At 38.5% G+C, this 12877-nt stretch overlaps 1 protein-coding gene across 1 annotated transcript; it reads right to left on the bottom strand.

The window, feature by feature from the left end:
* Positions 1-10082: 10082 nt before the first annotated feature.
* LOC127122852 (uncharacterized) lies at positions 10083-10797 on the bottom strand. Its single transcript, XM_051053128.1, has 2 exons — positions 10670-10797; positions 10083-10491 (listed from the first exon to the last, which is right to left on the bottom strand). Exons 1-2 carry the CDS (start codon positions 10795-10797, stop codon positions 10083-10085), a joined length of 537 nt encoding a protein of 178 aa, XP_050909085.1.
* Between the last annotated feature and the right edge of the window lie 2080 nt (positions 10798-12877).

Here is a 12877-nt window from a genome sequence, read left to right as displayed (position 1 = left end):
TGCGGCTGAATATGTTCTGCAAACGTGACTCCCAAACCCTCAAGAACACTCTAGTTCTTGAAGGACAAACCAATAGGTTTTTCCTAGAAACCCCCTTCAATCTTCAACTCAGCTAGATCCTCGATCGTTCCACTGCAAACCACAGCTAGATCCTTGATCGTACCACTGAACGTTATCTCGATGCTTCTTTAATCCAAAGAACAAGAATGGTTATGTGTAAATGTTCTTGAAGAAAAGTGATTGAGAAGATTAAGAAGATGAAGTCTCTTTCAGGTTTCTAATTGCTCTCAAACAATTGCTCCAACACTGCTTTTGATCTGTGTTCAATTGTTTTCCCTCAATGAATTCGTGACTTGCACTGCTGTCATAACCTGTCTTATATATGCAGCAAAAACAGTTACTGTTATAACACAAAACAGCTTTATGTATTGATACATAAGAGTGTGCATCGATGCATACTGTAAGATATGTGAATTTTTGGTGAAATTGATTAATCATGTATCGATGCATAAGTCGTGTGTATCGATGCATGTGATTATTTCAGTAGTATGTATCGATGCCTGATGCGTATGTGTTGATACACAGGCTGTTTCAATTAGTCATGTATCGATGCAGGGATCGTGTGGATCGATGCATAGAGTCTTTTTCCTTTCATGTATTGATGCATGACTCGTATGCATCGATGCATACTGAACAAAAATGTTTTGTGATTTATCACATGCTGTATGTATCGATGCAGAGGCTTATGTATTGATGCATACTGACACCAAATGCATTTTAATTGTTATTTTAAGGGAAGTATCAATGTAGGTCTATATGTACAGTTATGCAACAATAGAGTGGGATGAAAAACATAATAAAACACAAATGTATCATGTAGTGTAATGCACAACCAACATTTGGATGATGATCACACAATTTGCTATCATTAAAAATTAATTCAAGGTAAAGAATTCTCTCACACTGAGTAGAGGCGTTGTCATTGTTCAACGTTCGTGATCGCTTTGTAGATCTGCATCAAAGGTTACAATCGCCACAAGAGGTAACGATTCTATCACTGATCATGCCCATTCGTGAGGATCAATAAAGGAGAAATTTTAAATTCCGTTGCGTTTTGGATCGCCCTTCTCCTTCAGTTTCCACCAATGGTATGATCTTCAAATGGTCCACATACATCTGAATGTACTACTTTTAGTATGTAAGAGGACCTTATTGACATAGTCGAAACGAAATACATTCTAGATTGCTTCTCTACTAAGCAACCTTCACAAAGTTTGTCGGGCATATCAAGACTTGGTATACAAGTTACCATATCTTGAGTAATCAGTTTATTGAGTGACCTAAAATTCAAGTGGCCAAACCTCAAATGCCACAACCAACTATTATTGTGGTCGACAACTACTTTGAAGCATTGTACCTCAGTCGAACTGATCATGGTCTTAAATGTCTTGTTTTTCGACATAGGAGATTTTAACACCAAACTATTCTAGGTGTCGAACAGTTCCAAGGCTTCATCTTTCATAACCACTAAGAAACCTTTTTCGACCAGTTGTCCATCACTTAGCAGGTTGCACTTTATTCCAGGTACATATAATACATATTTGATAATAGCTTTTGCTCAATTGCTCATTTGCATGATGATGTCGTCAGTATCTTCTGCTTGCAACGAGCTATTATCAACAAACTTGACCTTGATCTTCTTCGACTCGTCAAAATATTCCAACCACACTTTCCTACCAATCATGTGATTAGAGCAACCTATGTCGAGGAACCAAATTTTGGATTCAACATGCTCATCTGCAACTGCATTCATAACCATGACGTCTTCAGAATCATCTGAACTTTGGTGTGCAAGGTTTGCTCCTTCACTCTTGCCTTTCTTGTACCAACGAGGCCTAGTGACCCCATTTTTAATAGTTATAGCATTGCATGCCTTTTTTCACTTGTTTGTCTTTCTGATAAGAGTTTCCTTATCCTATTTTGGAGGATTCAAAAGTCTTATCATCAACCTTATGCTTTTGAGGGTTTGACCAGGACTTATTACTCTAAGTCTTATCTTCTTTGACCTTTTACTTGTTGGAACCACCATGTTTCTTCCAGGTCTGAGCTTGTAGTGCTTGTATCAAATCTTGGACAATTTTCCTTTCGACAATCCTCACCTCATGTGCTTCCAACAAGCCAACCAATTCTTCTAGTTTCATAGTTTCAAGATTGCTGGGTTCTTAAATGGCTATGATAATATGATCAAAGTAAGAGGTCAATATTCACATTGCCTTCTCAACTATCATTTTATCAGTTAGGGTTTCACCACAACCTTTAATGAGGGCAGATGATATGAAGTCTTGAGATAGGAAGTGATATGATTTGCTGATGTGTCGATGCATGAGAGAGAAAGAAATGCATTTAATTCAGATAGCATCAGTATGTATCGATGCAGATGGTCATGCGTCGATGCCAAATATTCACAATTGGCATGTGTATCGATACATGCGATGGATGCATCGATGCATCCTGAACCAATTTTTAAAAAATTTGAATTCCAGAATGTATGGATCGATGCATGCTTCTTTTGTGTCGATGCATACTGATGCTGAACTAGCTTTTAATGAATTTTAATGCAGTATGAATATGCATTATGCACTATGTCATGATGATTATGCTCAAGAAGGATTCAGAAGTCAGATTGTTAATGTGCACACAATATAGACAATGAATATATGCGATCAAATTTTATATCAACTAGAGTAAGAACATTTGTTCTAACATACACAATCACTTAGCAATAAGGAAATTGTAGAAGGGATTGATATTACCTCTGTTGGAGAAATCTTGTGATGGATAATTGACATCTAAGACAGCACTTATCAACCGTGGTGAGGCATAATATAATTAAGAGGTAACATGCTTATGACATCAATTGAGAAAGATCTAAGATCCCTAATTCGCGACGAATGTTGAAGAAAGGTTCCGTTGCCAACGGTTTAGTGAAAATATCAGCAAGCTGATTTTTGGAATCAACGTGCTCAAAGACAACGTCTTCTTTTTCAACATGATCACGAAGGAAATGATGTCTAATCTCTATGTGTTTAGTGCGTGAGTGTAAAACAGGGTTTTTAGTAAGGTTTATGGCACTAGTGTTGTCACATTTGATAGGAATACGTTTGAGTTGAATGTTGAAGTCTTGTAGTTGCTGCTTCAGCCATAAAATCTGAGCGCAACAACTACCGGCTGCAACGTATTCTGCCTCTGCAGTTGACAAAGCCACAGAAACTTGCTTTTTGCTATGCCAACTGACCAAGGAGTTTGAAAACAGGTGACATGTACCACTTGTGCTTTTCCTATCTGATTTGCAGCCAGCAAAATCAGAATCGGAGTACCCTACCAAGCTACAATCACTTCCTTTGGAATACCAAAGCCCATATTTAGGTGTTCCGTGAAGATATCTAAATATGCGCTTCACCGCTTTTAGGTGCGATTCCTTAGGATTTGATTGATAGCGTGCACACATACAAACACTAAACATGATGTCAGGTCTAGAAGCAGAAAGATACAAGAGAGATCCAATCATACCTCTGAACCTTTTGACATCTACACACTTACCGTGCTCATCCTTATCTAGATTTCCGTTGGTAGGCATTGGGGTGTCAATCGATTTTGAGTCATTCATTCCAAAGCGCTTGAGTAGTTCTCTGCAGTATTTTGTTTGACATACTGCTGTACCCTCATCAAGTTGCTTTATTTGCAGTCCTAGGAAGTAGTTCAGCTCCCCCATTAGACTCATCTCAAATTCACCCTGCATGACTTTAGAAAATTCTTCGACCAAGTGTATGTTAGTTGAACCAAATATGATGTCATCGACATAAACTTGAACTAAAAGAATGTGCTTCCCTTTGTGTTTAATAAAGAGAGTATTGTCCACTTTACCTTTTGAATATCCATGATCAATTAGGAATTTGCTAAGCCTTTCATACCAAACCCGAGGGGCTTGTTTAAGACCATACAAAGCTCGTTTTAATTTGTAAACATGATCTGGATTTTCAGCATTTTCAAAACCAGGAGGTTGTGAAACATATACTTCTTCATTTATGACACCATTAAGAAAGGCACTTTTTACGTCCATTTGGTAAAGCTTAAAATCCTTAGAACACGCATAGGCAAGCAAAAGACGTATAGCTTCAAGGCGAGCAACTGGAGCATAAGTTTCCTCATAGTCTATGCCCTCCTCTTGGTTATACCCTTGTGCTACTAAACGTGCCTTGTTCCTAGTAATCACTCCGTTTTCATCAAGTTTGTTTCTAAAAACCCACTTAGTGCCTATGATATGATGATCTCGCGGACGAGGGACAAGTTCCCAAACGTCATTTCTTTTAAATTGATTAAGCTCTTCTTGCATGGTCATTAGCCAAAATTCATCAATCAAGGTCTCTTTGGCATTCTTAGGTTCTACTTGTGAAACAAACGCGAAGTGAGAACAAAAATTACTTATCTTAGAACGAGTCATTACTCCCTTTGAAATGTCTCCCAAGATGTTGTCAATGGGATGGTCTTTTGAGGATCTCCAAGCTGTTGGAAGATTATTCACTTCAGCTGTCTTTTCTTCCTCAATTTCTTCATGACTAGTATCTTCCTCCTTCTCATGGGCAGCTGTTTTGGACTGATCAGTTTCCTCAACAGCTTCCTTGAGTATGTCTTCTGTAGATACACCTGCGTCATCAAAAGAAATACCTTTTCCGACATTTTTCGGATAAGACTCATCAAAAGAAACATGAACCGATTCTTCAACAGTAAGTAAACGCTTATTATACACTCTATATGCTTTACTTGACAGTGAGTAACCAAGAAAGATACCTTCATTCGCTTTTGCATCAAACTTCCCAATGTTTTCCTTACCGTTATTCAATACAAAACATTTACAACCGAATACGTGAAGATGTGACAAGTTTGGTTTTCTTCCTTTCAAAAGTTCATAAGGAGTTTTATTTAAAATAGGGCGAATTAGGATTCTGTTTAGAACATAACAGGCTGTGCTGACAGCATCAGCCCAAAAGTATTTTGGTAATCCACCCTCATTAAGCATTGTTCTTGCCAACTCCTCTAAAACACGATTTTTACGCTCCACAACGCCATTTTGTTATGGAGTGCGAGGGGCTGAAAAGTTATGCTCAATACCATACTTGTCACAAAACTTCTCAAAGTGATAATTTTGAAACTCACCACCATGATCGCTACGAATTGTAACTATTTTGGAATTCATTTTGTTTTGGGACAGATTTGTAAAATTTTTAAAAGCAGAAAAAGTTTCATCTTTGCTATGAAGGAATATAGTCCAAGTGAATCTAGAGTAGTCATCAACTATTACAAAGCCATAGTAATTTCCACCTAGGCTCTTTGTCCTAGAAGGTCCAAAGAGGTCCATATGGAGAAGCTCAAGGGGTCGTGAAGTTGAAATTACATTTTTAGATTTAAAAGACACCCTTGTTTGCTTTCCCATTTGGCAAGCGTCACATAGGTGGTCTTTTGAAAATTTTATTTTTGGTAGACCGACTACTAGATCCTTAGATACAACCTTATTTAGCAAATCGAAGTTAACATGCGCTAAACGTCTATGCCAAAGCCAAGAATCATCATTCAAGGTGACTAGACATTTAGTATTTGTTAGAGGTACTTCAAACAGGTCAAGCATATAGATATTGTTTACTCTTACACCCTTAAACACAATGTTTTGTTCAGCATGTTCAATTATGCAGCAAGTTTTTGTAAACGAAACTTTATAGCCCATGTCGCATAGTTGACTTATGCTTAACAAATTGTGTTTAAGTCCCTCTACTAGATGGACATTTGAAATAGTAGTGGTGGAGGGGTTACCTACACTACCTTTGCCGAGTATAGCTCCTTTGTTGTTGTCTCCATAAGTGACATATCCCTTCTTCTTTGCCTTGAAGTCTATAAAGAGCGATATGTCACCGGTCATGTGCCTCGAGCAGCCGCTGTCAAGAAACCATCTTCTGTCTGCGGAGACAAGGCACTCATCCTACAACATCAAAAGAGAGAAGTTGGTACCCAATTTTCATTGGGTCCAAGTGGGTAAGTGCTAACATGGTTGCCTTTTGGCTTCCATTGATAAATGCCTTTAGGGACAAGAAATCTCCTAAATTTGCATTTCTCAATGGTATGGCCAGCATGGCAACAATAATGACATAAACTATGATGATGTGTTTGTTGTTTCTTGTTCATTGAATCCTTTAGAATAAAAGAGTATTTTGCATATGGAGGATTTAATGACTTCTTAAACAACCTAGGGTCAACGGCATAAGTAACTTTAGGTTGTAGCGCCTTCTCTAATTTGACCTTAAGAGTGTTTACCTCTTTTTGCCAAATATAACAAGCGTCACAATACCTAACTCTACTACATCCGTCAATGTCAATAATTTTTGAATTTTATGCAATACTAGCTTTCAATGCTTCTAACTCAATTTCAGCTTTATTTACTTTACCTTCCAAAAATGAAAAAATATGTTTGTCGGAAGATAGTCTTTTAAAAGCATCTACAGCTTCGTTATGCAGTTTTTCAAAAGCTATTTTTAGTTCCGAAAAAGACATAGAAGAGAAATTATTGTAGTAGGCTTGTTTTACCTTTTTGTCATTGTTTTTCTTCTTGTGGTAGGACAGATTTTTTGTGTGAGCCATAAGGCACAGATTTGCGGCTTCATCACCATCACTTGAGCTTTGTGTGCTTGATGAATCGCTATCACTTTCCCATGCAATGTACGCTCTTCTTTGTTTGCTGTACCCTTTTGGTGAATCCTTTCTTTGATCCTTATACTTTATAGGGCAATCCGTTTTATAATGTCCAGATTTACCACAATTAAAACAGGATCCTCTTCCTCTACTCTTCTTGTTCTCTTCTTGTTTCGAATTTGTAGATTGTTTTCGAAACTTCATGAGATTTTTGTCAGAATGCTTGACTCCATTCTTTCGAATGAATCTATTATATCTCCTTACAAACAGTCCCATTTCCTCATCATCCGAGTCTTTGTCACTACTTGATTCATTGTCGCTTTGCTCTTTTCGTGAGGACTTAGAGCTAGAGGCCACAAGAGCTATTGGCTTCTTCTCTCCCTCTTTGTCTCTTTTCTTCTCCTTTTCCTTCTTACTTTTGTTCTCATATTTTTCAAGACTTTCTAATGCTTGCTGATGTTCTTCCAGCTTTCCAAACAAAGTTGTAATCGTGAGTCTTGTTAGATCGTTGGCTTCCTTGATTGCTGTTACTTTAGGTTGCCACTCCCTGCTAAGACACCTGAGAATTTTATTAGTAGCAATTTCATTGGAAATAGGTTTTCCAAGTGCATTCAATCGGTTAGTTAGATGAGTGAATCTCTTTTGCATGTCGGAGATGGATTCTCCTTGTTTCATGCGAAAGAGCTCAAACTCTTGATTGAGTGTGTTAATGCGGGACTGTTTTACTTCAGTAGTACCCTCATGGGCAACTTCTAAAGCATCCCACATTTCTTTAGCTGTCGTGCAATGAGACACTCGATAATACTCATCAACACCAAGTGCTGAAATTAACATGTTTCGAGCTCTCCAATCACACGACCACTTTTTCTCATCTTTCTCATTCCAATCATCTTCTGGTTTAGGTACTATGGCGCCAGCTGCATTAGTCATAGTAATTTGAAACGGACCGTTTTCAATGGCAGCCCATACTAGCCTATCCACAGAATTTATATGAACTCGCATGCAGTCTTTCCAGTAGCCGTAATTTTCACCGTTGAAAATAGGCGCTCTATTATACGCCCCCTTTGGTTCAGAATCCATACTGTTACAGGCAGCCATAGAGCACCAGCGAACCGGCGCTCTGATACCACTTGTTAGACGGTGTGGCTAGTGATCGAGAGGGGGGGGGGGTGAATAGATCACCTCTTTGAAATTTAACGGATTTAAAGTTTTTTATCAGAGTTTTCAAAGTTGGCGGAAAAATCAGTCCTGAATCGACTTCCGTCTATTCTGAACCGCTACTAGAGAGCCGGACACGCAAGTTTAATGCTGGATTTTAATGAGAATGACAGAAACAATTCACACCAGAATTTTAACTAATTGAATGCACTTATCATAAAAGTCTATTTCCAATGAATAAAATCTAGCTAACCGTTTTGTCAAACAGTTGGTGTGTATGTGATCGATGATAAACATCAATGGAGTTTGATTAAAAGTTTTCTTGCCACTGCTGTCTTGCAAAAGGAACGATCACTACACACTAACTGAAATTGTGAAAAACAGTTTTAAAACGTAAAGAGGAGTAAGGTAAGAATACGATACGCAGAGATTTGGTAAGGAAGTTCCCCACGTCGTCCTCGCGTGTGGGTACGTCTCCCTCTCAATTTCAAATGAAATTGAGAACTTTGATTATCAATTATTGCCGAATCCGTTGATACAAGGTTATGATACAAAGACAGAATTCTAAACTCTAAGAACCTCTTCTTGTATGAACCTTCACTTGATCTGAGCACGATCAAGATTTTCCTGCACGAAATTGCAAACAATTCACCGATTCCACGACCTGCTTGCGAAATCCCCCGATCTCCAAACGCAACGCTGCGGCTGAATATGTTCTGCAAACGTGACTCCCAAACCCTCAAGAACACTCCAGTTCTTGAAGGACAAACCAGTAGGTTTTTCCTAGAAACCCCCTTCAATCTTCAACTCAGCTAGATCCTCGATCGTTCCACTGCAAACCACAGCTAGATCCTTGATCGTACCACTGAACGTTATCTCGATGCTTCTTTAATCCAAAGAACAAGAATGGTTATGTGTAAATGTTCTTGAAGAAAAGTGATTGAGAAGATTAAGAAGATGAAGTCTCTTTCAGGTTTCTAATTGCTCTCAAACAATTGCTCCAACACTGCTTTTGATCTGTGTTCAATTGTTTTCCCTCAATGAATTCGTGGCTTGCACTACTGTCATAACCTGTCTTATATATGCAGCAAAAACAATTACTGTTATAACACAAAACAGCTTTATGTATTGATACATAAGAGTGTGCATCGATGCATACTGTAAGATATGTGAATTTTTGGTGAAATTGATTAATCATGTATCGATGCATAAGTCGTGTGTATCGATGCATGTGATTATTTCACTAGTATGTATCGATGCCTGATGCGTATGTGTTGATACACAGGCTGTTTCAATTAGTCATGTATCGATGCAGGGATCGTGTGGATCGATGCATAGAGTCTTTTGCCTTTCATGTATTGATGCATGACTCGTATGCATCGATGCATACTGAACAAAAATGTTTTGTGATTTATCACATGCTGTATGTATCGATGGAGAGGCTTATGTATTGATGCATACTGACACCAAATGCATTTTAATTGTTATTTTAAGGGAAGTATCAATGTAGGTCTATATGTACAGTTATGCAACAATAGAGTGGGATGAAAAACATAATAAAACACAAATGTATCATGTAGTGTAATGCACAACCAACATTTGGATGATGATCACACAATTTGCTATCATTAAAAATTAATTCAAGGTAAAGAATTCTCTCACACTGAGTAGAGGCGTTGTCATTGTTCAATGTTCGTGATCGCTTTGTAGATCTGCATCAAAGGTTACAATCGCCACAAGAGGTAACGATTCTATCACTGATCATGCCCATTCGTGAGGATCAATAAAGGAGAAATTTTAAATTCCGTTGCGTTTTGGATCGCCCTTCTCCTTCAGTTTCCACCAATGGTATGATCTTCAAATGGTCCACATACATCTGAATGTACTACTTTTAGTATGTAAGAGGACCTTATTGACATAGTCGAAACGAAATACATTCTAGATTGCTTCCCTACTAAGCAACCTTCACAAAGTTTGTCGGGCATATCAAGACTTGGTATACAAGTTACCATATCTTGAGTAATCAGTTTATTGAGTGACCTAAAATTCAAGTGGCCAAACCTCAAATGCCACAACCAACTATTATTGTGGTCGACAACTACTTTGAAGCATTGTACCTCAGTCGAACTGATCATGGTCTTAAATGTCTTGTTTTTCGACATAGGAGATTTTAACACCAAACTATTCTAGGTGTCGAACAGTTCCAAGGCTTCATCTTTCATAACCACTAAGAAACCTTTTTCGACCAGTTGTCCATCACTTAGCAGGTTGCACTTTATTCCAGGTACATATAATACATATTTGATAATAGCTTTTGCTCCATTGCTCATTTGCATGATGATGTCGTCAGTATCTTCTGCTTGCAACGAGCTATTATCAACAAACTTGACCTTGATCTTCTTCGACTCGTCAAAATATTCCAACCACACTTTCCTACCAATCATGTGATTAGAGCAACCTATGTCGAGGAACCAAATTTTGGATTCAACATGCTCATCTGCAACTGCATTCATAACCATGACGTCTTCAGAATCATCTGAACTTTGGTGTGCAAGGTTTGCTCCTTCACTCTTGCCTTTCTTGTACCAACGAGGCCTAGTGACCCCATTTTTAATAGTTATAGCATTGCATGCCTTTTTTCACTTGTTTGTCTTTCTGATAAGAGTTTCCTTATCCTATTTTGGAGGATTCAAAAGTCTTATCATCAACCTTATGCTTTTGAGGGTTTGACCAGGACTTATTACTCTAAGTCTTATCTTCTTTGACCTTTTACTTGTTGGAACCACCATGTTTCTTCCAGGTCTGAGCTTGTAGTGCTTGTATCAAATCTTGGACAATTTTCCTTTCGACAATCCTCACCTCATGTGCTTCCAACAAGCCAACCAATTCTTCTAGTTTCATAGTTTCAAGATTGCTGGATTCTTAAATGGCTATGATAATATGATCAAAGTAAGAGGTCAATATTCACATTGCCTTCTCAACTATCATTTTATCAGTTAGGGTTTCACCACAACCTTTAATGAGATGGACAAGATTTTTCACCTTCGAGACATAGCCTGGAATATTTTCTTCTTCTCTTATCTGCAGTAATTCATACTGCCTTCACAACATCCGCAATTTGATGACATTAAGCTTCTCACCTCATTCCTAATACTTGAAAAGAATATCCTATGCCTACTTCGCCGATTTAGCATGAGAAATCCGATCAAAGTTCATCGCATATACCACCAATTAAATATAAAACGCAGCCTTGCTGTCTTTCTTCTTGGCCTCCTTGTTCGCGACTCTCTGAGCATCAGTTGTGTTCTCAGCAAGCTCAGTGATGCCATTATAAACCACTTATAGGGTTTCTTGAAATCCAAACTGAGAAACCACCCGTCCGTGGGGGTACATTGAGCTGATGGTTTTAGAGGGTGAAGACAAGGACATTCAAACTATCAATTCATAATTCCTCGTCGTCCCTTGCAGGAGTGTCTACATTTGCATCCTAGGAAGACCCTTTGCATCCATACGGGACGATGTAGCTTTACTGGTCGCCTCAAGCTCAAGTACCATAATCTACAGGGAGAACTAACCATCATTAACGCTTATCTCGAAGGAGCAAAAATAACCTGTCAAGCGCTCCAATAATACTAAGGAGAGGGCGTAGGTATGGAGATCAACACAACGTCCTTGACCGGCCAGCTATGAGACGTGAACATATGTCCATTAAGACATGGCTGAGTCATAATAAGTAAAACATGGAAAATAAGCGAAGGCTAGCCCGCCTGATTATGTTTTCTTTTTTGTTCTGTACTAAATGATATACTTGTATAACCACTCTCCCCATGTATAAGAGCAATTTCAATTATGAATGAAATATGCCTTGTTTCTTTTTGATTGTGCACATTAATAGTAAATTTGGGGTAAGAATGACGAGATCAATACCTAGTATAAAGAAATCGTGGGTGCTATCACAAACGCTTTATACATGCGGCTACAATAATCAATTCGCCTGCAACATAAAGCACACACTAAAAAGCCACTGGTGTTGTCGTAGACGTTTTACACGAGTGACTATAATAATCAATTCCCCACCAAAAGTATGAGGTGCGGCCGTAGACGCTTTACTTATGAAACTAAAGCTATCAATTCCCCATCAAAGTAAGGGGTGATATTGTAGACGCTTTACTTATGCGACCAAAGCAATCAATTCCATGTCAAAAGTTAGGGGTGTTATCATGGACGCTTTTCTCGTATGACTAAAGTAATCAATTCCCCACTGAAAGGAAGGGGGTAATGTCGTAGACACTTTGCTTGTGCGAAAAAAGAAATCAAATTCCCATGGGTAATAACAGTCCACCCCTTTTGACAATTAGCATTTCAAGACGCTGCATTGGGTTGGACATACATCTAGCCCGAGACCAAGTTTTCACCTGAGGGAGGGGAGGGAAAGAGGAAACGACCCCTGGTTGTGAACATCCTTAGTGACTCCCAATAAATTTTAAGGGAAGACCTCGTAAGTTCACACAATATCTAAAGCCCTGCACTCAAGATCACACAGGTACACCTCATGCAGGTAAAACAACATTCACCCTAAATAAGGTGATATATACATATATTATTCAATTATAAAGTACTCGACATACAATACACAAAAAAGGGTGGCCTACAAGGCTACTCGAACAAAGGTACGATCTCTTCATCTTTGAGCATTTTATTTGGAAAAATCTGCTCCCTCGAGATAAGCAAAAGATGGTGAAAGTGATCCACTTGCTGCAAGGAATTCTCAAAATATTGTGACACTTCCTTAACACTGGAAGTTGTGTAGTTAGCCAAACTATGAGTTAGATAAGCATTCTCAAGGCCCAGAGACTCCAATCCCCCCTGAGATCTTGAAAGAGATGCTTGAGCAGACGATAAACTTCCTTGAGCAGCAACTTGAGCTTGGTTCTTCCTCGCCAAGGTATTTCTTGAACGTACAAATACCGCTAAAGTGTCA

This window comes from Lathyrus oleraceus, chromosome 2 (assembly GCF_024323335.1).
Source record: "Lathyrus oleraceus cultivar Zhongwan6 chromosome 2, CAAS_Psat_ZW6_1.0, whole genome shotgun sequence".
In the NCBI taxonomy this organism is placed as follows: Eukaryota; Viridiplantae; Streptophyta; class Magnoliopsida; order Fabales; family Fabaceae; genus Lathyrus; species Lathyrus oleraceus.
This window is presented reverse-complemented; position numbering and strand designations above follow the sequence as displayed.